The following is a 22,651-nucleotide window of genomic DNA, read 5'->3' as shown; positions in this document are numbered from 1 at the left end:
ATGTGTGTTATCCCAGAGTGTCGGGGGTGGGAAGGGACCTGGAAAGCTCATCCAGTGCAATCCCCCATGGAGCAGGAACACCCACCTGAGGTTCCACAGGAAGGGGTCCAGGCGGGTTTGAATGTCTGCAGAGAAGGAGACTCCACAACCTCCCTGGGCAGCCTGGGCCAGGCTCTGCCACCCTCGCTGAGAAGAAGTTTCTTCTCAAATTTAAGTGGAACCTCTTGTGTTCCAGTTTGCACCCATTGCCCCTTGTCCTATCACTGGGTGTCACCCAGAAGAGCCTGGCTCCATCCTCCTGACACTGCCCCTTTCCATATTGATCCCCAGGAATGAGTCCCCCCTCAGTCTCCTCTTCTCCAGCTCCAGAGCCCCAGCTCCCTCAGCCTTTCCTCACACGGGAGATGCTCCACTCCCTTCAGCATCTTGGTGGCTGCGCTGGACTCTCTCCAGCAGTTCCCTGTCCTTCTGGAGCTGAGGGGCCACAGCTGGACACAATATTCCAGATGCACATTCCAGATGTGTTATAATAGCAGGAAAGCTGTCTGTCGTCAGCATGACAGACGAACAAACAATTTGATGGTTACTCCACACAACATCCCTCTCATAGCCACCACGCTGAAAGAAATTCTTGCATTCGGTATGAATGTATTTTGTATAAATGTGGTAGCTACAGCCCTAAAATTACATTTCGGCCCTTTGAAGGCCGAGGCTGATGTGGCCCCCGGTGAGAACGAGGGACTAAAACCTTCCCCCTCCTCTTTCTCTGCCGTGACCCGCTATTTCTTGAGGGTCCCCCCGCCATCAGCGTGGTTTCCCGCCCGGGACGCCCCCGGACGCGCCGCCCGCTGCCCCGGAGAGCGGCCCCGGCCCCGCTCCGCTCCGCATGCGCGTTGTCCCGGAAGGGGCGGGAGGAGGAGGCGGGAGCCGTGAGGAGCCGGGAGCCGCGGCCATGCTGCGGGCGCTGCGGACCGGCCTGGCCCCGGGGCGGCTGCAGCAGCAGGTACAGGCCGCCATCGCTTCCTCAGGAGCGGACGGGACAGCGCGGGCGCCCTGCGGGGAGCACGGGGCTCGGCCGGGCCTGTGAGGGCCCGAGAGCGCCGTGACCGCGGGAGGGGACACAGCGGCTCGGTATTCCGGGCGGGTCGGGTCGGGTCGGGTCGACATCCCCGTTAGCGAGCTGGGGAGGACAGACCGTCCAAAAGCGGGAAAGCGTGCAGCGGTTCGGTCAGATGAGCGGGAGGCAAAGCGGCGTGGGCTGGGAACGTAAAGGCGGGACTGGCAAAACCGGGCTTAGTGGGGAGGGCTTGTCTGGCTGTGAGGTGACCCCGGGAAGGGCGTTTTGTGATAAACGCGGACAACAAGACTTTTGAGCAGGGCCTGTTGTGATAGAACAAGGGTGATGGTTTTAAACTAAAAGAGGGAGATTCAGGCTGGACATGAGGAAGGAATTGTTGGCCTGAGGGTGGTGAGAGCCTGGCCCAGGTACCCAGAGAGGTGGTGGATGAACCATCCCTGGAGACATCCCAGGCCAGGCTGGACGGGGCTCTGAGCAACCTGAGCTGGTGAAGATGTCCCTGTCATGGCAGGGGTGGCACTGGGGGAGCTGGGAAGGTCCCTTCAACACAAACCAGTCTGTGATTCTACGACTCATTTGTCATAGAAAAGCTGATGGACCGGGAGTTCATTTGTTGGCGCAGCGAGCTGTGTTTGATCAGCTCCAAACTAAACCAGCGATCCCCGTTTGCCTTTCAGTCCCTCTGGAGCTGGTGCAGACACTGTTCTACAGGAGCACTTCCCAACGAGAGGATCCGCAACATCGGGATCTCGGCCCACATTGACTCAGGGAAGACAACGCTAACAGAGCGAATCCTCTTCTATACGGGCAGGATCGCACAAATGCACGAGGTCGGCTCTTGGAGGACTTCAGAGCAGAGCTGGGCTTTGTGGGCTGAGCGACCTGGGTGCCATCGTGATGTTGTTGTGACTGCACAGTGTAGTGCGTGGGCTGGGGGAGCAACATTTGTTTGGCCTAGTGCGGCTCTTCTGGAGAAGGAATCCTGAATTCTGCTGGTTTCACCAGCACCCTTTTAAAAATAAGTAGAGGGTAAGGGGGTAGAAAGCGATCCCTCCTTTACTGCAGTGTTCTGCCTCTTGCAGAACACTGAATCTTATTTCAAGACTTACTTTTCCCTTACCATCTCCATGGTAAATACAAAGGAAGATGTGTGTTTCTTTTGGTGGAGTCAGATGACTTAGAAACAGAGAACAGAGGGATATGATTTTTAGCTTCAGAGTGAAGCATAATTTACCCCAGCTTTCTGATGACTTTTTTTCAGGAATGAACCTCAAGAGAGCAAAACACGTTCGAGTTGCAGGTGCAGCTGCAAAAAAACCGAAATCAAACTTGTTTGTAGTTCAAGAATTCCAAGCGATTCTGCCATGTCTGCTTTTCTTCACTGTGTGAAGGATGATGCTCAGCATACAAAGCATCACTCGTGCACATGCAGAATTCTTAGTAGACTCTCTGGAACTACATTTTTAAATTTTGTTTTGCTTTTTTTCCTAAGGTGAAAGGTAAGGATGGAGTCGGAGCTGTCATGGATTCCATGGAGCTCGAGCGGCAGCGCGGGATCACAATCCAGTCTGCGGCCACGTACACTATGTGGAAAGACACCAACATCAACATCATCGACACACCAGGTAACGACAGTTCTGAACACGTTCGATGGCTGTTCCTTTGGTTATACACAGTGCACAGCGCTGTCTTTATGTTCCTTAGTCAGGTTGAGCTAATAGGACTCTTTCTGTAGACCTGAAGACTCATCCTGTTGGCTGTTGCTCTTTTCTGCAGCTATGAGAAAGCAATTCCTCGTTACCTTTTGTCATCTATGAATAATGTGGGGGGTTTTTTTGGTTATTCAGGACACGTGGACTTCACAATCGAAGTGGAGAGATCTCTCAGAGTTCTAGACGGAGCTATTCTGGTTCTGTGTGCTGTTGGAGGAGTTCAGTGCCAGACCATCACTGTGAACAGGCAAATGAAACGTTACGGCGTCCCCTTTTTAACCTTCATCAATAAACTGGACAGACTGGGCTCTAGTCCAACCAGAGCAGTACAACAGCTGAGGTATTTATCATTTAAAATCATTTGGGAGATAATTCAGAACTATTCACATAGGAGGTTAATACTAAGAATATTGAAAAGCTTTCTCTTGTGGGGTCTGTAGTCGCAGTTTTGGATAATACCCAACTTGAGGTTAAATCTTAATCTGACCTATAGCAAGTCTCCGTTTTCTCAAGAAAAACAAATGTTAGTGTCAGCCCAGGTTTGCGGTGCCTAAGAGTTGGGCTTTTAGTATTTTTTTTAGTTTTGGAAATATATTTGGAGCCCCTTTGAAAACAGCCTTTTTCCTGCATCCTGGTGGCAAACGAGCTGTAGGTCACAGCAGGGAGATGACGGCGGGTCAGACAGTTTCTCATTCAAACACCAGAAGTCCTGCTCACTCCTTACCTGTGCCCGATTTGATCTGAGAGATATGAGCGTTATTATACAATAAGGGAGCAGCAACGCCCCAGATCAGGTGGTTAATCTGGAACCAGTTTGCGCTGCATCCTTTCCCATGGGAGCTGCTCTCTGTACCTGGGGGATGTCATGGCTGGCAGTCACCTTAAAATGCAACCAGGCGTTTTTCATCAGCATCGGTGCGTTTTTGGCACAGTCCAAAGAACAGAAGATAATGGTTTTGTAGGAATGGGATGTTGTTCAAAGACCATCTGGGCCACATATATAGAAACGGTTGGGTTTTTTTTCCTTGAACTAATTTATATTTGCTCACTCTTTCAGATCCAAGTTGAAACACAACGCAGCTTTTGTTCAGATCCCGATTGGGCTGGAGGGGAACTTCAAGGGAATTATAGATCTTATTGAAGAAAGAGCTATATATTTTGATGGCGCACTTGGGTGAGTTTTGAAACTTGTGTTTTTCTTAGCTGGAGCGACTCTTTGTAGGAGTAAAGCTGCCTGTAGTTTCTGTTCAGAGGTGCAACAGCCTCCTCTTTGGGAAGCTGGGGATGCGGGTTGTGCTCGGGCTGCGTTATCGCTCTCCAGGTTCCAGCAAAGCGATGCCGCAGGGCTGGGTTTAGCAATGGGAAGCTGCAGGTTGTTGAACAGGTTGTCCTGTGTCCTCGCAGACTCCTGCCAGGACTGGGAAGAAACCCTCTCCTGCTAAAGCATCACTGATAACTTGCTGATATCCTTATGTGTTTATTTTTTGTCAATATCCATATCAACAGTGAATTTCTCTTGATCATCGCAGTGATTAGTGGGCGGGAGGTTGTTTCATGTGGCATTTCTTTAGCGTGGGTGTGTTATTTATGTGTAGCCAGACTCTTCGGTATGATGAAATTCCAGCTGAATTCAGAGCCGAGGCTGCAGAGAGACGTCGGGAGTTGATTGAATGTGTGGCCAACTCGGATGATCAGCTTGGGGAGCTGTTTTTGGAAGAAAAGATTCCTACGACTGCCGAGTTAAAGGTAACTTCATTGTGGTTCTTCTTCCTGTAGCACTGTTATCTCACTCTGGTGTCCTTATCTGCTCTTCCCCCTGGTCCCCCAATGAAAATTTCTTGAACTCTTGAGGAAATTTTATTCACTTGAGTTCTGCGATACAAGTGTCATCTCCCAGAGGTGAATCCCCACTGTACGCCCTGCTTAGGGCCCGTTCCAAATTTATTCATTTGGTTAGATTTGTGTAGGTAGGTCTGAGCTTGTGTGTGCCCTTTGGTGACCAGCAAGTGACTCAAAGGTACATTTAGTCATTTTTGTTGCTCTTTTGCCTTGCCATGTTACACCTTGATGGCTGTGACTTGCATCCTGTCCCACAGCACTTCGGTTGTTGAGGTGCTGTAAGGAATTCCTGCCCTGTTTTGTGCTTGCACTGATTACATCTGAAATGAGAAAATGTGAAAACGAGATGTGAAAAGAGCGGTGCACTAAAAGGGAACTGGAGTGGCTTTACTGGGAGACTCCAGAGGAAAAGAATCCAGGTCAAAATGCAGTTTGCCACAAAACCAAAAAAAGATAATTGCATTTCTTGAAGGAGGGTTAAAAAAATTGCTCTGTGATTTATTAATGAAATACTTATGAGCATGCCAACATAAAGGGATGCTTATGGAAGTAATGGCTGAAAATGGTTTTTCTGCTGACAGCTGGGTATCGCTGTTTCTTCAAGCACATGTGCACCAAATCAAAGGTGGTGGGGAGCTCTGGGAAGATCAGCTGCACTGGCACAGTCTTTATGCAGATCCTGCCACTGTGCTACTGTGTTTTTTTTTTAATTGGCTTGGCTGTAAGGGGGATCTACCGGTGATTAATATCTCGAGGAAGAGTAGGCAGGAATCCATATCCAAACTTGGTTTGAGATGAAAGCACAAGAGTTTTTTACTGATCAAATGTGTCTCTTATAACCAGCCATTCAGTTACTCCGGTAATTAAATATTATTTTGTGAAGCCTGAGCTATTCCTGTTACAAAGCAGCCCTTCTCGCTTTGATAGAGATGTAACAGCACTTTTAGAGGCCTGTAAGGATTTGTCCTTTGCCGGGCAGAGGGAACGATACCAACGTGAATACACTGGATTGATGTAAGAGGTGAGAGATGTTGAGCAGGAAACTCTTTTTGATAAGCTCCTGCTGGGAAGGCAATCTGTTCCTGAGATAAATCTGTCTATTCAGCATACCTCTGCTTCCTACTTCTGAAAGCCAATTAATTACAGCTGTAATGGCGATAGCGTTGCAGACGCAGGTTAGTCTGTGCTAATACGTCCCTGAAGATGGATTTTCTTTCAGTGGCCAGCAGCCAAATTTCCACTGAAAATATCTTTTTGTGGAAATGACGCGAAGCATCACTCCTGGGTGCCACAGTCGTAGCGTATGATGTTTGCTGACGATCAGCTGCTTAAACGTCCCCTGATTTGCCGCCCTCCATAATGCTGTGCAAAAAGTGCCCCAGGTACTCGGTGGGGCACTCGTGATAGTGATCTTGATGTGAAAATAAAATCACTTTTCTTCCCCAGAGTAATTGTTGATGAGGATAAATTGCAGTCGTGTTTGCTTCATTAGAAAACACGTGGATGAATAAAACCACGAGGCATCAGCACATCTGTCTGTCCAGCAGTCCTGGGCTAGAGCAGCAGAATTGCTCATGTCGCTTGTTCTTTCCTTTTACTATGTGTGTGAAGTCATTAGAGCAACAAATTTAAAGAACCACTGTTCTGTTAGTTATGAAGATAGCTGAGCCCTCTGTCTTTGGGTGCACCAAGCATCTCCCAGATTAGATGATGTGGTTAACTGTCTTCGCTGTCAAGGAGATCTAATTTATTTGGGCTTCTCAAAGCTGACAGGAGCGGCTGGTGATTGGAGCGAGGGCCTGGCTGGGCACGGGGAGGTGACATCCTCTAGTGGCAGGGAGATGTGGGACCCAGGCGGCAATTTTGGCTTCAGTGATTGATTATGGGGACCAAGAGCTGCTGTCAGCTGTGCGGAAGGTGGCTGCGATCACGGGATGATGCTCAGTTCTGCTTTGCAACGCCACGTGAAAGCACGAGGTGACTGTACAGCTTGTTTCTCTTGCTCCCTTTGCTGGGACGTCCTGGGAAGATTCCCAGGATGGTGCAGATTCAGCAGGTCCGTAGGTGATTATGTTCTTCTGTTGTGCTTTAAAACTTTTGTCATCAAAAAATGGTGATGACACCCACGTATCCCTTCCCTGCCTGACTTCTTCCAGGAGAGTTTTCCATAGTTTAAAATACTGAAGCATCTTGCTTTCACAAATTTAAATGTATATTGTTTACTAATGTAAATGAAGAGGGGGTAATGAGGCATCCTAAACAGAAATGAAGAATCTTGACTTTACCAGCAGAGAATCAAGAAATTATTTTGGGGTTAGTGTATATTTACCTTGGGGATTTTCATTTTTAAGTCGAATTTAAGATGAAAGGGGATAAAAAAACTAACTCTCCGCTTCTGTAGAATTGTGGTGAGCAGGTTTTATGGGAAGCTCTTGTGTAGGTTGTACAGGAGACTGTGTGGGAGCAGCTGCTTTACTCCAGGAGTAGAGAGAGAAAAAGAATCTGCCCTGGTGCTTGGCAGGTTCTGTGTCGCACTCCTGAAGGTTTTACAGGAGGTGAATGCACTGATATTTGATGTTTTTTCCCCAGCTCGCCATCAGAAGAGCAACACTGAAGAAATCCTTTACCCCCGTGCTCGTGGGAAGCGCTTTAAAGAACAAGGGGGTGCAGCCGCTGCTGGATGCCGTCCTGGAATATCTCCCCAACCCCTCGGAGGTGGAGAACTACGCTATTCTCAACCAGGGGTGAGTATACGCTGAGCAGACAGAGTGGTCTTGGAATTGGGTAGCAGGAACCATTACTTACAAAATACACCATCTTTTACCAGTTGTATTAAATAACACCACCGTAATTTTTGCACAGACTTCCAAAGCTAAGAAAGCTCATCTCTCATTTGAGCATTACTGCTTATACTGGTATTTGAAACACACATGAAATGTTTGATTTGACAAAAATTATTGTCTGATAAGATTTCTTTAGACATTTATGGCAATTCTTCAAACAATGCCTACAGTAGAGAGCACATCTGAGATGTGTAAACAAGATTTTATTCTTGGGCCGTGTTTGTTGAGGTAGACGCGCTGTCCCTCTGAGACGGATTCGCTCCTGAGTTGTGTCTGATTGATGAATTGCTTTCACAGCAAAACAGCTGGATGGTGTGAAGGACCAGTGATATTTGTCATGGTTTCGACACCCTTTTTGGAATCTGCTGCAGTTTCTCTGAGATACTTTCTGAGCGTGACTTTTAAGTCTCTTTTATAAAGCTGTGAAACTAAAGGCCTGGGGGACTTTCTGAGGTTGGGCTCACGTTTTGGATGAGGCTGCTGTGTTTGCTTCATGACATAAACCCCTTTCCCATCCCTGTTTTTAAGGGATTCTGAGGACAAAACCAAGTTTCTACTGAACTCCGCTCGAGACGATTCCCAACCTTTTATAGGCCTTGCTTTTAAACTGGAGGTAAGCTGGTCCCAATTGCCTTTCTAATGCAGCAAAACCAGTAGGGAAGTGGGGTGTTCCCTGCAAGAGCTGCAGGAAAAGCGCACAATTAAAACTTTGTATTTTCAGTGTGGTGGCTTTTTCTCTTGGTCACTCTGTGTGCAGTAAAGCTGGACTGGAAGTTTCTGGAGAGCAGCCACCCGGAACATTACCTACCTGACTTTATTCCTCGCAACAGAAGTTGTACTCGCGTTGTGTTAACTCTAAAGGATAAAGGAAGGGATCCAAATTCATTGTTTGTGATTTGAGTTGAAAATAGAGTGAGTGAGTCCAAACTGATAGTGCTGCCAAAACTTATGTAGAATGAATTTTAAAATCAGTTTATGTTTTAATTCAATTTAAATTTAACTTATTTTTAAAAACTGGTTTCAACCATAAAATCCACAAATGTATCAAACGCTGCCAAGATGAAAGTTTTAAAGCGGGTTATGAGCCTCAAATACTTCATGACTTTCTTAGTTAAAACATGAACGCTTTGGGGGCTTATTTTAAATACTTTCAGAGAAAAATCCTGGTTTTGTTTGCAGTTGAAAACAATGGAGCACAAGACAGTTGGAGAAGAAAAGGTTGTGTTTTAACCGAACAAGTTTGCTACCTAGAGAGTAGCAGGTCAAATGAAAGCTGAGACTATAGTGCAGAAAGTTTTGTTGACTTGTCTAGTGTGTAAATTCAAACCAGAAACATTTACTCACCTGCGCAGATGGTGCTTTGAGTCGTAGTGCTCTCGGCTCCCAGAATGCTTATATCTGATTTGTAATGAATTTTGATTCCAGGCTGGCCGTTTTGGGCAGTTAACCTACGTTCGGGTCTACCAGGGGATGCTGAAGAAATCGGATTATATCTATAACACCAGAACTGGGAAGAAAGTGCGTGTACAACGGCTCGTCCGGATGCATTCGGACAACATGGAGGTGAGTGTGGGATGTACAATCCACGCCATCACCTTTGGAGCCACTGTAGCTGAAAAGCGAGAAGCTGGTTTAGCAGTCTCTGAATGATGGGATATGTCAAATTCCTCTTTTTGTGGTTAATTCATACTTGCCTGTGGCAATTAATAGAGCTCTACAAGAAACTGGAGTGACCTCTAGTGTGTTATTTCCATTCAAGTGGAAGAATCTTTGCCCAAGATGCATTACAAAATAGCTTTGAGGTGATGGCTGGAGAAAGCCAGCTGTGGTTTTATCCCCATCTTCCCTGCTTCTGGGAGAGGGGAGATAGGATTGACAAAGCACACAAAAAAAGTTTTCTTCCGTATGATTATTGAATACAATTCTTAAAATTAATTCTCAAATAGCTGCAAATAGCAACCTTTCCTGTTTAAGACTCCTGAACTGTGCTGGGCCTGGCCTGCGTGGACCTTGGCGTGTCGCTTGCTTCACATCCTTACACTGCAATAGATCAGCATCCGAGCTCAGGTCTCCTGTTTGTGCTTGGAATAAAGAGAGAATAAAGGTGCACAGAGCATTTTATCAAAGCTGGGGGTTTCAAAGGAGCTTAACTTCAAGCTTTTAAACACAGTATTTATGTATCTTCCAAAAGCAGGTGTGGTGTGTAATATGCCTTTCAGTGTTACCTAAACAGCGAGCTTTTCTTTCTGAAGGACATAAATGAGGTTTACGCAGGAGACATATGCGCGCTGTTTGGAATCGATTGTGCCAGTGGGGATACGTTCACCGATAAAACCAGTACTGACATTTCCATGGTGAGTGCCCCTTTTCATCTGGGTGCCTCGTGCGTCGGAATTTACCAGGATTTTGGTGTAAAAGTTTGTCATCATTTGTTCAGTTTAGATGTTTTTTTGATGCATGTGCAACCACAAATATTTTTTGTGATCGTTTGTTTTAGCTCAAGAAGTCTGAATATCCAGAAGTGTGGTATGTGCGAGACACACATCTGTTAGCAAACTGTTCTGGGCTGGTAAAAGTGGATGCAGTCATCCCAGAATATTAAGCTATGTATTTGTGTTAGTATTTAAATACATTTACAGAATCTGATAGGAAGCAGAGTCTTCTAATTAGTAAGAAATCCAAACAGAAATCAATTTGCATTCAGGCAACAGTGCTGTGATATCAGATACAAACTAGATAAGTAAAACAGTCATCCCCATTTGTAACCCTGAGTTATTGTGACCAGATTTTCTGGAGGAATTACCTCGCCAGGGTAGTGAACCCGACTGTATCAAAATGATCTCTTCCCTTATGGTCGTTGCAGGAATCAATTCACATCCCTGATCCCGTCATTTCAGTAGCTATGAAGCCTTCCAACAAGGTAGGAGCCTACAAATCAACCTTTTTTTGACTGGCTTACCTTTCCTCTGCTGCTTTTATCATTTTATGCAGCTTAGTGGTTAAATACGGAACCACAGACTAAATGAGCAGTGTTTAAAATGTTCTATCCAAAGTACTTAGGAAGAAATAACTCGGATAACTTGGCATGTGACCGCGTCAGATGGAACCGCGTGGCCATAGCAAAAATTGCCTTTGACCTGGGTGAACGTGGGCTTGAAGTAACTGGAGGAATAAATATTATACAGTTATAAACGTATGGCCGCGTTTCAGAAAACAACCTCAGGAGAGCAGAAGCGCTGAGCAGCTGATCGGAAAATCCGAGGCCTTTTTGTTGCTTGACTTCTGGGTGTTGAATTCACGTTTTCTTGCGTGTGTTAATTTTATTTTCAGAATGACTTTGATAAATTTGCAAAAGGCCTGAGCCGCTTCACGAGGGAAGACCCCACGTTCAGAACCCATTTTGATGATGAGAGCAAAGAGACCATAGTTTCTGGAATGGGGGAGCTGCACCTGGAGATCTATGCCCAGGTAATTTGGAAAGCAGATTCATGGACTCTGCTTTTGTCTGTTTTCCCAAGAATCCTCCTTCCTTTCTGGCAGAGACATTGCATTGCTGTACCAAAATCTATCTGCAGGTGGGCTAATTAATGCCAGCCGTTAAGCCTTGTTTTGTAATTGGCTGCATAAGCTGATGTCAGGTTTACAGGGTATTTGCAGGTGCGCAACTCCATTTGCTTTTGTGTCAATGTGGGTTATGGTGTCACAGCTGTTTTGAGATTTTCCCAGCAGAAAGCACCGTGACATTAACGTGAACAACACTACAGCTTAGGGAAGAGCTCCACTTCTTAGTCAACGTTTGAAGATTCTCTCTCTGCAGTGGTTCTAGTTTGAAGGCTTGTAAACTATTTAAACGAAAGGTCTGCCTGGAATATTTTTAATGTTCAAATCCATTAAAAATTATGTATTAAGTGGTACGCTTTGCTTTAGCAGCCTTTGCTTGTAACTGATTTTACTGTAGCCGTTTCCTACGGGAGAGAGAAATATTCCGTTTCTGTGTTTTTAAATGTGTGCTTCCATAAGAGGTGACACAGGCAGGAGGGAATAGTTACTTACAGTGATTTATTCATTTCTTTCAAGTTGACGCATCTGAAATGTTGACAGAATGAAGAAAAGGTGGCTTTTTGTCGGAAAGCTTAAATTTGAGTAAAATAATGAATGCTGTTCCCTCTTATTGCATCTAAAGCTATAGAACCCGAACAAGGATGACTGCAGAATGACAGCGAAAAATTCATAACATAAAAAGAAGAACAAACAAACAAACAAAACCACCAAGACCCCAAAAATCAATCAACCCCAAACCAAAAAACTGATTAACCCTGATTAAGCTTCTCGTGTCAGCAAGATCTGCAAATAAAGTTGTTTCCAGTGTATTGTTCCAATGGAGCAACTCTGTATTTCATTCTGCTTTTCTTCCTGCAGAGGATGGAAAGAGAATACGGTTGCCCTTGCACCACGGGAAAGCCCAAAGTCGCCTTTAGGGAGAACATCTCCGCGCCTGTGCCGTAAGTCTCCTCTCTATTGACAGAGGTTTTTTTAAATCTGTTTTGATGCAGAATTTGATTACGTAGCAGAGAAAGTGCATTTGGGATGATCAGATCAAAGCGCGGTGTGCAGGAAAAGCTGACTGGAGAAAGGACTTTTTTCTTGGTACCTTCTCTGCCCTCCCTTCAGCTGCTCATTGTGGCGCTGGAGCTCCTGCCGCGGCACCACCTGCCGCTCCGTTACACTGGCGCGTGTCCTGGTTGACTGCTCGTGTGACTTGAACGCCGCGCTGGGGGTGCCAGAGAACTGTAATTCGCCAGGGAATGATGTCCTGTGGGTAGGAAACAAAACCATAGGAAGCGAGAGGGTGGTTTATTGAATGATACTGAACGGGACTTGACCGCTGTAACACCTGGGCTGATGATAAGCAGGTTGATCATGCAGCAGTGATGGTGCAAGCGTGATAAAACACCGTCCTGCTGAGCTGTCCTAGTATCTGAAATTCTCCTGTGAGCTTCTGTCAGCCTGTGCTGTGCTCCCTGCTGCTGCAGCTGCATTTTCCTTCCATCTAGACAGGTTTTGCAGCTCGAGCACGTCTGTGTCCTTTTATCCCTCTTGCCGTCAGTGCTGTTGATGTTTGGGACACCCACCCTTCACCAAACAATGAAGAACCTTTTGTTCTGCAGTTATTTAGCTGCTACTTCCAAGGAATTTGGAATAGAAAACGTAGGAACTAAAACCACTACAGATGCCCCAGCTTAACTGGGAGTGCCATGGGGTAGGAAGCAGCAGAGCTGGAAGTGGGATGAGATCTCCAGTTGTTATCGGTGGGTGATTTGTTACAGGAGGTTGGCATAGTCGAGAGCTTCTGGTTTAATGCCAGCCCCATTTTTTGCATTATTCTTATGAAAATGCTTGCTTAGATCGCAAAATGTTGATGGAGAATAGCACGCAATGGAAATAGTGTTCTGGGAACCAAAGAAGGGCCCGGAAATAGATGAAAATGAGTGTGTGCTGGCAGAAGCTGGCGATGCTGAGACGGGTGGGTGATCGTTGCCCAAACCTCACTCTGTTTAACTGAGCTCCCGGCGTCAGGTCTGTGAACACCCAACCATGTGTGTGTCTGAGCTGGAGGTTGCACAGTTCGCAGGCTTCAGAAACAAATCAAAAATACACGCACACGTACACAAAAAGGGTTTCTAGAAATAAGACTTTACCTGGGATACCACGTCGTGGAGTAAAATCACGTAGTCAAATTCAAGCTGCTCATCGCTTCTCTTCTGCAAAGACAAGATGAAAAGGGCAGAATTTGGGGCTTCCCCACGCCTTAGAAGTAGCGAATTGGTTCTTTTTGGTTAGCATAAAAACTCTCCAATATATTTCTAAAACTAGTAGCTCATGTTAACAAATAAAGCAGATGGAGCTTAGTCACTATAACAAAACAAAGAGATACTGTTTGTATTTCTGTGAACTCCAAAATTGCGTTTGAGAGACTGAAAGTGAAATTTAAACCGGTGCTAGTTCCTCCTTTAGAGGAGTGGGATAGAGCTTAACTTGAGGAACTCATGTAGGAAAGGAACACCTGATTCGAAGAGGTGTCAACTTAACCCAAATAATCCTAAGTAAAATTGTCTGGCTACAGGATAAGACTTGGGACACACTCCAGAGGCCGTTCAGAGGGTAACAAGTATCGGTGATTGTGTAAGCGACAGAAAATACGCTGGCCTTCGGGACCAACTCTTTACATACCGGTTTTTCAGGGAAAGGGAACAAAATGACTAAGGTTTATTTAATAATCTCCTGTCTGCCTTATCCTTACATTGCTCTGCTTTGTTAGAGAGGGTTTTAAAAGCTTGTTTGCGCGCAGCCCTGTGAACTGCTTTCCGACAGCCATCAGAGGGAGCAAAACGGTAACGCATCCTGTGCCCAGAGTGAGTTTCTGCCCTTCCTGCACACCCAGAACTGCGTGGGAATTCACCGGCTGTTCTGAGTGGCCCAATGAGGGCTCTGAAAGTCTGTTCTGAACACTCCTGATGAGATATTTTGGGTTTTCTAAATGTGAAGTCCCACTTCCCTATTCCAGCTTACATACTAAACTTCCCTGACCATCCTTTTAGGAGTTATTCTTAACTCACAGTATATTTTCTGCAAATAGAACGGAGAAGGACTGGGAAAATCTACAGAGTTCTATTGATTCACCAAACTTTGCTCTGATAATAATTCTTCAAAACCAAGTTTATCTGTTAAGCCTGTCCCAGGTAAGCAGTCTGCCAGGCCTGTTGGTAACGGCAGCTAATGACCCGATTAATTTGAATAGCTATAGTGCGATTTGACAGTCGTATTTACTTCTTAGCTCAGGGCAGATCCAGACCTGCTCGGGACAAACCCAGACTGGTGATTGCCCAGAAATAAGTGAAAATGGAAAAGATGTTGTCCTGAAGTGTTCTGTTCCACTTCTGCCTTGTGACTTGTTTCCTGAATTCAGTTTTCTTATCGTAAACTTAATTGGTGCTCATCACGCTAATATAAGTTTGAGAGCGTTGCTCCAATGGACTGAATTGTTCAGCTTGGGGGAAGACTGTCCCTGAAGCGAATGTTACAGCAAATGTTCACTGGGTCATTTAAAAACATCAGAGAGCATTTCTGCAATATTAATTTCTCAACTGAAAATTAATTTTAAGATATTCTCACCACTTAAAAAAAAAAAATACTTAAAGTAAGTTTGGGAAGAACAAAGTAAAAAATGTTAATACTGAGAGTGGAATTAAATCAGTGCTTTCTTTCTTGATTAGCATTTTGAGGTGAACTAGCAAGTAGGTGGAGACTGGAATATTGCAAACAAAAACGATGCAGATTGTGTTTTACTGAATTTGAGGCGCAGCCCGTTGCTATTTGTCTACATGTGGCCGAGATGTCGAGCGGTGTTACTGTGGTGATGGTGCAGATCAGGAGGTGAAGGGCAATATTCCAGTGCATGTTATGCAGATGCAAGGACGCTGTCACCTGCGCTTAACTATGGGTTAAAAAGTCACATAAAACCGTAATCAACATTGTGACCTCCAAGTGGAGAGTTGATTTTCTTAACTAAATAAGCACATAATAGTGTTGCCAAGAAGACACAGCTTCTACAAGCAAAACCTATGAAGAGAGGAGCGGTCTAAATAAACACTGGAGTGTTCGTGATTGTAGGTGGAACAAAAAGCAAACGCTGGCTTAAAAATGAACCAGACCAAGTAGTTCAGACACAGTTGAGGTTTGTTGCTTAAGAACTTCAGTCGTAGTCTAGTACACGCGCAGCTGCTTGGCTCCTAAATACCGGTTTTATTGCCGGGCGCTGAGGGTAACTCACCACTTGCTTCACGTGTTTGATTTGGGCGAGATGGAGCTCGGTGTCTTCGGTCGAGTTCTGCCAGATCACGTAGCCAGCGGCAGCCCAGGCGAGCAGGCGGACGGGGACCAGCGCCGGGGGCACGTTCCCGTGGCTGTCTGGCCAACAAAACAAACAATATGCATTGAGCAAGACGCACGGAGTTGTGGCTGTTAACAGAACCTCATCACCTAGTAGCAGACGTTCCTTGCTGTGTCAGAGACCTTCCGTATAATCATCACTGTCTGTTTTCCTCCCTCTTACTCTTCATATATGTTCTATAGGGTGTTCAAGGCAGGGGTTACTCTGAGGAGCAGACCCTGGTACTGTAGCTGGGGTGTCTGAAGGACTCTCCACAGCGAGTATGGCGCTGGTGAAGGAAGAGGTGACGTAGCAGGTTGTTCTCAAGAACAACCACCCTCAAACCACGTTTCAGTTCTGGATTTTGGAAGTGATTAATTTAGTAGCGTTGTGATTGACGCACCACCCTAAATAAGAGAAAGGGAAGCAATGTATTCGTCTCCAAAACGCCCTTCTCGCCCGAAGCCCTTTGTTGTACCTGGTATGTTTTCTGCCACAAGCTCCTTCTCCAGGCTCTTGATTTGGTTGTAGAACTGCTGATCTGCTTCATCGCTGCTCTCGAGTTCTCCTTCAATCATGAACTGCACATCGGGAGGGGTGTTTCTGTTGCCCAGATGATACAGAACCTCAGCAGTGCAGTTAACAGTGCTGTCCTGTTACAGAGTTAAGGGTGTGCGTTAATATTTGGTTAAATACACATACAACATTGGTCATTTGCACTTCCAAAAGGTTTTTTTTACATATGTGGTTGCTGTTTTCTCTAAGCTTGGCCCGTAGAGATTTGTGATTATTTAAGACAAGGTTAAATTCATAATATTTCAGTGAAGATACTACAGGGGCAGTTTTCTTTCTGCAGTGGCAGGAAGGGCAGTGTTTGTGGTGCGCAGTGTCACTTGTGCTCTTCAGTTGGAGTAATGGGTTCAAATAACTTCAAAATTGAGTGACACTGAAATGTCCTTGTCACCCCTCCAGCATTTTCTGTGTCGTAGTGGTAGGTACCAGATGTTTGGGGCTTTTACAGTATAAGAAATGGAGGTTTGCATTTGGTAAAATTGGAGCCTTCTCTTTCTTTTTTCCCCTATTTGCAGTATAGAAAAATCCAAAACACGATACCAAGTATTATTAACTGGTGCTCCCACCACCCTCGGTGTTGGCAAAGCGTGTTGGCTCTTTATTACACATCAGTGGTGCCAACTTCTGCCCAGGGGAGTGTATAAATGAAATAAATCTAAACTCACTTTGTCGTTCAAGTCTTCCAGCACAAATTCCAGGTGGTACTTACGCCCAGCATCACCGATGTCCTAAATAAGGAAAACATGAAGAGCATTGATTTTGTAGAACGTTGAATTACTTCGCATTGCGGAAAATATTGCGGTTATTGTGAAACTGCAGCGCGGTCCGTTCCGAGCTAGGACAAGGCTTTTATTTCTCCCTGCGGTGTTCAGATCGCTCATTTGATGTGCAGCTGGGGGAGCGTCTGGTTGGTGCCTCCTCACCCATTTCCAGTCCTGTATCCACTTAATTGCTGTGTTTGGGCCCCCTGTGTGTTGCGGCTCTTTGGGACGTGGTTCACAGGTGGATTTGGCAGTGTTGTGTTAATAATTGATGATCTTAAAGGCCTTTGCCAACCAAGACGATTCTGTGATTCCATCCAACAATGTGCGGCTTGGCTAAATACCGAAGCGCCTTAATCAGGTTCTTAGACCAAGTCCGTTTGCGCTTTGTTGTGTATATTGTCTGTTTTTTGGATGCCTAGCAGAGCGACTCGCACCAGCAGGTCGGTGTTGCTGTAATAACCTTGTTCTAGCACGTTTGCCAACAAACGCAGAACCGGTCCGTGTGAGTTTGGGCTGAGCAGAGCATCCTCCTGCGAGGGACGGCGCTGGGGGCTCTGCCGGACCGGAGCCGCGGTTAAATGCCGTGGGGAGACACGCAGAGCCGCTGCCACCCCCAGAACCGGATCCCAACGCGATCCCCTCAGATCCCACACCCGGGTCCCGGCGCTCACCGGCCCGCGGCCCCGCCGCACGTCCCGCAGCACCAGCCCGCGGCCGGGGCCCCCCCGGCGGTAGCGGATGAGCCCGGCGGCCGCAACCGCCGCCCGGCGGAATCGGAAGGAGCTCGCCGGGTCCTCCATGGCGGGCGGAGCCGCTTCCTCCTCCCGCAGGAAGCGCCGGGCGGGGCGGGAGGAGCAGGACGGGCCGGGGCCGCCTCAGCCCGCCCGGGGCCGCCTCAGCCCGCCCGGGGCCGCGGGTTGTCCCGGCCCTGGGGCCCTGGCTGCGCCCACAGCCGGGTGGAACCGGCGGGCCTGTAGAATCGTTTGGGTTGGAAAAGACCCCCAGGATCCCGGAGTCCAACCGTTCCCCGCCCCTGGCACTGCCCCACATCCCTGAGAACCTCATCTCTGTTCAACCCCCCAGGGATGGTGACTCCAGCACTGCCCTGGGCAGCCTGTTCCAATCCCCCACAGCCCTTTTTTATGAAGAAATTATCCCAATATCCAGTCGAAACTTCCTTTGGTGCAACTTGAGACCGTTTATCACATCGCTTGTTCTGTGAGAGCAGAGCCCCATTCACCCTGGCTCCAAGCTCCTCTCTCCCAGTACCAGAGCGAGCAGCTCCCCCTTCCCTTCAGCCTCCTGTTCCCCAGCCCGGAGAGACCTCTGTGTTTCACAGAGACCTCAGATCCCTCCAGCTTCACTTAAAAAAACTTACAACAGTTCATATTCACAAGCTTTCCCCCTGATTATCCCCTTGTGCAGGGTCTGCACTTAACATGGAAGTACTTTGTGGGTGGAAACTGTAGGTGTTTGCAGAAAACAGCAACAAAAATGCTGCTATTCAGTATTCAGCCCAAAAGTAAGCAGGCTTTATTAGTTTTGCTTGCCGCTTGATTTTGCGGTTGTGTTTTGAGAAGTTTAACTCATTGCAACCCCTCAGCTTCCCACTTGGAAGATGAAGAATCGTGGTGCTGCTTCTTTAGGCATTAAATATCCTCAGATGTTTCAGCCGCTGCCGCGGTGTTTAGACATTTTGGTTACACGTAACCGAATGGAATAAAGCAAAATGCAGGTTGGGAACGTTTTCCTTAGAGCACTGTGGTTTGTGTAATGAGTAATGTGGGGTTTGTCTGTCCTTAGGTTTGAATATACACACAAGAAGCAGACGGGTGGAGCGGGACAGTACGGGAAAGTCATCGGCGCCCTGGAGCCCCTGGATCCAGAGGACTACACAAAGTTGGAATTTGAAGACAGAACCGTTGGCACAAATATTCCAAAACAATTCGTGCCTGCTGTTGAAAAGGTACAAAGCGTTTTTTGTGCGTGTGATACAAGAAATACCAATTCTTGTTGTTTTCCTCCCACACCGCCAATATTTACTGTGACTGCCCTGCCCGAGGCGAGGAGGCTTTTCCCATTGCTTCGGTGGAAGCAGAATCAAATTTGCGGGGTTTTGCTTAATACCCGGCATTCCGCGGTTTTCCACTTGCTGTGGAAGCTGCTGTTTGTTTTCCTTGGTGTGCGTGCGTGTTCATTTGCGCAGCGGTGCAGAGGGTGGGCTGCCCGCTGCTGTGGTCAGACAGGCCTCCTGCTGCTGCCTCTGCTTCTTAATTGCCCGTTTTCTGCTTTTAATTGTGGCTCTTGTCTCTAACCCCGAAATATGTGACTTTTTTTTGGTGTAGGAAACTGTAATTAAGCTGGATTGCCTGCATAAATTACTAAATATTCTTTCGTTTTAATCTCTTCTGTGGGATTCCTGTGTCTGTCTCTCTGTAACCATATGATTTATCACCTATTACTTTAAGTAGTACCTACCACAATCTTTGAATTCTTACAATAGTGGATCAACCTAAAATAATTCCTTCATTATTCTATGATGCAACATATAAAGATTTTTGCCAAATCCTGGAAAAAGCATGCGGTCTTCAAATAATCTTCAGACTAGTGGTGAGAGTAGTTCTTTCCACAGAGATCATTCTCTCAGGTTTTGGCTGTGCAGTCCCTTAATGAAGAAAATCCTGAGGACATTTCTTTTTCTTGGCTTGTTTCATGACTTCTGTTCTTAAAAATACCAGGATCAAACCATGGTGCCAAAGTTTTCAAATGCTTGAGGATGAAGTTTTCCCCACTGTTATGTTCTTCCATCATCTTACCAAGCAAGAAGGTCCATTGGGTAGATAAGGGATTGCTGCTAAAAATTGTGAAAGGGTTTTTGTTGCTATTGTTGTTGGTTTGGGTTTTTCAAGTTTCATGTCCTTTATAGGCTGTTGTTAATGGTGCTCTTCTTTTTAAGCTTCATTTTGGTCTAAAACCTGCTAACCTTGAGCCATGATTTGCCAGGGATTCCGAGACGCGTGTGAAAAGGGGTTTGTGTCGGGGCACAGGATCTCCGGGGTGCGCTTCGTCCTGGAGGATGGTGCTCATCACATGGTGGACTCCAACGAGATCTCCTTCATCAGGGCGGGAGAAGGAGCCCTCAAGCAAGGTAGAAATCCAGTCGTTCAAACACATGGTTGTGCTGGATGCGTTAGTGTTGGAGCTGAATTTAACCACCTCCTCTTTGTAGGTTGGTTTGTTGCCATTTAAAGTTTGGCCAGTTATGTGGAGCAGAATATATGCAAGAGTTTATAGAAATTTGGGGGAGGCACGATAATTCTTTTAGTCATATGAATAATTTTTCCTAGAATAAAGAAACAGCAACAGCTTCACCCTTACACAGGTATGGAAAGAACATCCTATCAGCCTGTGCCTCCCAGCGTCACAATCTCAGCAATACCAGGCGGGGGAGCCAGAATTCCACCTAGTTGATGATGTTTTTGCCCCAGTGATGTAAGAAACATGCAGCATTAACCATCAGACACCGCTTTGCTTTGCGTAGGGGTATCCCAAATTACGCCAGGCTTGTCCTTTGGTTATTTAGTTAAGCTTTTTTCTGCAGCGATGGAGAACGCGGCCGTGCGCCTCCTGGAGCCCATCATGGCGGTGGAGGTGATGGCGCCCACGGAGTTCCAGGGAGCGGTGATCGCGGGGATCAATCGCCGGCACGGCGTGATCACGGGGCAGGACGGCACCGAGGGTTACTTCACTCTCTACGCCGAGGTTTGTGTGCTTCCTGACTTTTTCCTGCGTTGTCTTTTGACTCCTTTAGTGTTTTACTTATCGACTAAGATGTGTAAACTCTTAGCCAGATTTTCCTGTGGATGAGCACAACATTAATTTCCAACTCGCGGCAGCATATTATGCAGCTTTAATAAATCTGGTAACCCAAAATCACACGGTGGCAGAGAAAGGCACAGAACTGAGGGTTCTTGCGGTGGGCCAGCGGTGCAGCACTACAGGGGGAAGAGCTTTTTGCCACCTGCAATAGTTGCAGATAAATGCACATGATTTGTCTTCAGTGTCCCTTTTTCTATGTCCCTTCTAAAAACATATTTATTCTCTGCATCCAATTGTGTCTAGCGTTGTGATCTTGAGATATTTCAAGTGTTAGGATCTCTTGCCCGGTGATGGGATATTCTGCTATCTGCTGCATTCAGACTTTGGTGTTTCCTGCTAAAAACACATTGTGAATGTAAATGAGTTGTAACAAGAGGTACTTTACAAAAATAGATGATTAGCTCAGCGGTGTTCACGAAGAGCGCCAGATTTTACTGACTCTTTAGATTGTAATTGAGATTAATTGGTTGATAACCCGAAGTTGATGGAAAAAGATCGTTTTTACAAGAATAGTTTGCTTGGATTGCAGGTGCCGCTGAATGACATGTTTGGATACGCCACCGAGCTGCGGTCTTGCACAGAGGTGAGTACGCTCCCTACTTTCTGCTACAACACAGTTACTTGTGTAAATGAAGTGCGCTGATTTGCATCATCACATACGTATGAAGATACTATTTTTTAATAATATATGTGTCTGTAGTTATGTGCTCCTGGAAGGAATTTGAATCAGGCGAGTTTGTGTGTTACGTAAAATTTGCTGTCCCACGTCTCGTGTTCTGTGAGCACGTGAATGGGTTGGCGCTAATACCGTCGTCATTTTCAGGTTTTAAGCAGAATTGTCACACTTCTGAGATGGGAACCGTGGGCTTGTGTCAAAGAGCAGGGTTCGGATACTGCTCATGTGGTTTTATGTCTCATCTCCCCAGTCCATGGTGTTTGTCTCCTGCGTTGTAAATGATTATTGCATCTTATTTCACAGATGAGGGTGTGTGCTGCTGGTAAATGCTGTGACACATTTAGCATCCTCACCTACACTGTTCTTTCTCCAACTCTGCAGGGAAAGGGTGAATATACAATGGAATACTGTAAATATCAGCCGTGCTCGCCCAGCACTCAAGAAGAAATAATTAACAAATACCTCGAAGCAACGGGGCGACTTCCTGCGAAAAAGGGCAAGGCCAAGAGCTGATCTTTTTCCTCTTGAGCACATTGAACAGTTTTTCAGAGTCTTCTCTGAAAGCGACAGAAGCGATCGGGGCTGGCTGGGACTTGGACTTGTCACTTCGTCATGATATCCTTCCTTTGTGGTGTTCTCAGACGCCACCGGGAGGTTACAACGGAATCGATCACGTGTAAATGCTGCTCAGCAACAAAATATATAAATGTTAAAACACCGGTGATAATTTGTCTTGAAATTTGTCTTAATTTGTTTGTATTAAAATAATTTTCAGTTTTGTTTTTACTTGATACACCATTATTTTGCGACTGGGCTGGTTACTGTTTCTCTGGGTTTGAAAGTTTGAACATGTTCATTTAGGAGACTCAGCAGGCTGGGCACTGGGGACGGGTCCCCATCCCCTTCTGAGCGGTTTTCCCATCCGTGCTCCAGGCCTGGCTCCTGCACCTAATGTATCCAGTCCAGAGAACCCGCATCGCTTGGTCCTCCGCATCCTTCAGAAACAACGCCAGCAGCCCCAAAATCCCAATGAGCTGCGCAAAGTCTGTCCATGCAACTTTCTTATGGCTGGTGGCACAAGGCGTTTGGGAAGAGTTGATAATTATGTAGTTCACTCTTTCCAGACCTGTGAACAATATGGGTTTATAATGGGCTTGTTTTCTTGGCTCCTTGTTAAACCAAACAGAAGGTTCCTTTTCTCAGGATCTTAAAATCAAGAGGGCGTGTTGCTGATGATGCTCAGCTTGGGGAATCGATTGAATAGATCTTGCTCGCTCACGGAAGAGAGATAAAACACGGGTGGTACTGTTAGTTGAGAAAGAGAAGATACTGTGATTGCTTTCTTTTTAATTACTAC

The 22,651-nt window shown here is 46.2% G+C and overlaps 2 protein-coding genes across 4 annotated transcripts; one reads left to right on the top strand and one right to left on the bottom strand.

The window, feature by feature from the left end:
• Positions 1 to 891: 891 nt before the first annotated feature.
• Positions 892 to 22,080, top strand: GFM1 (G elongation factor mitochondrial 1). The gene is made up of 18 exons (XM_065844438.2): positions 892 to 1,003; positions 1,756 to 1,908; positions 2,571 to 2,703; positions 2,926 to 3,130; positions 3,848 to 3,964; positions 4,386 to 4,536; positions 7,219 to 7,373; positions 8,001 to 8,085; positions 8,898 to 9,035; positions 9,725 to 9,826; positions 10,336 to 10,392; positions 10,803 to 10,940; positions 11,892 to 11,974; positions 18,543 to 18,705; positions 19,743 to 19,887; positions 20,341 to 20,501; positions 21,148 to 21,201; positions 21,676 to 22,080. The coding sequence occupies exons 1-18, from the start codon at positions 953 to 955 to the stop codon at positions 21,805 to 21,807; spliced, it is 2,223 nt and encodes a 740-aa protein (XP_065700510.1). The 5' UTR covers positions 892 to 952; the 3' UTR covers positions 21,808 to 22,080.
• LXN (latexin) lies at positions 8,433 to 17,559 on the bottom strand. Of its 3 annotated transcripts, none has more exons than XM_071812750.1 (6): positions 17,411 to 17,559; positions 16,641 to 16,703; positions 15,881 to 16,055; positions 15,304 to 15,440; positions 13,172 to 13,234; positions 8,433 to 9,553 (listed from the first exon to the last, which is right to left on the bottom strand). In XM_071812750.1, the coding sequence occupies exons 1-6, from the start codon at positions 17,537 to 17,539 to the stop codon at positions 9,536 to 9,538; spliced, it is 585 nt and encodes a 194-aa protein (XP_071668851.1). In that variant the 5' UTR covers positions 17,540 to 17,559; the 3' UTR covers positions 8,433 to 9,535. The 3 variants fall into 3 exon arrangements, with proteins under 3 accessions (XP_071668851.1, XP_065700511.1, XP_071668852.1); XM_065844439.2 differs by lacking the exon at positions 8,433 to 9,553 and adding an exon at positions 11,515 to 12,285; XM_071812751.1 differs by lacking the exons at positions 8,433 to 9,553; positions 17,411 to 17,559 and adding an exon at positions 11,515 to 12,285 and having other exon boundaries at positions 16,685 to 17,395.
• Positions 22,081 to 22,651: the final 571 nt, after the last annotated feature.

Source organism: Patagioenas fasciata, chromosome 9 (assembly GCF_037038585.1).
Source record: "Patagioenas fasciata isolate bPatFas1 chromosome 9, bPatFas1.hap1, whole genome shotgun sequence".
NCBI lineage: Eukaryota > Metazoa > Chordata > Aves > Columbiformes > Columbidae > Patagioenas > Patagioenas fasciata.
This window is presented reverse-complemented; position numbering and strand designations above follow the sequence as displayed.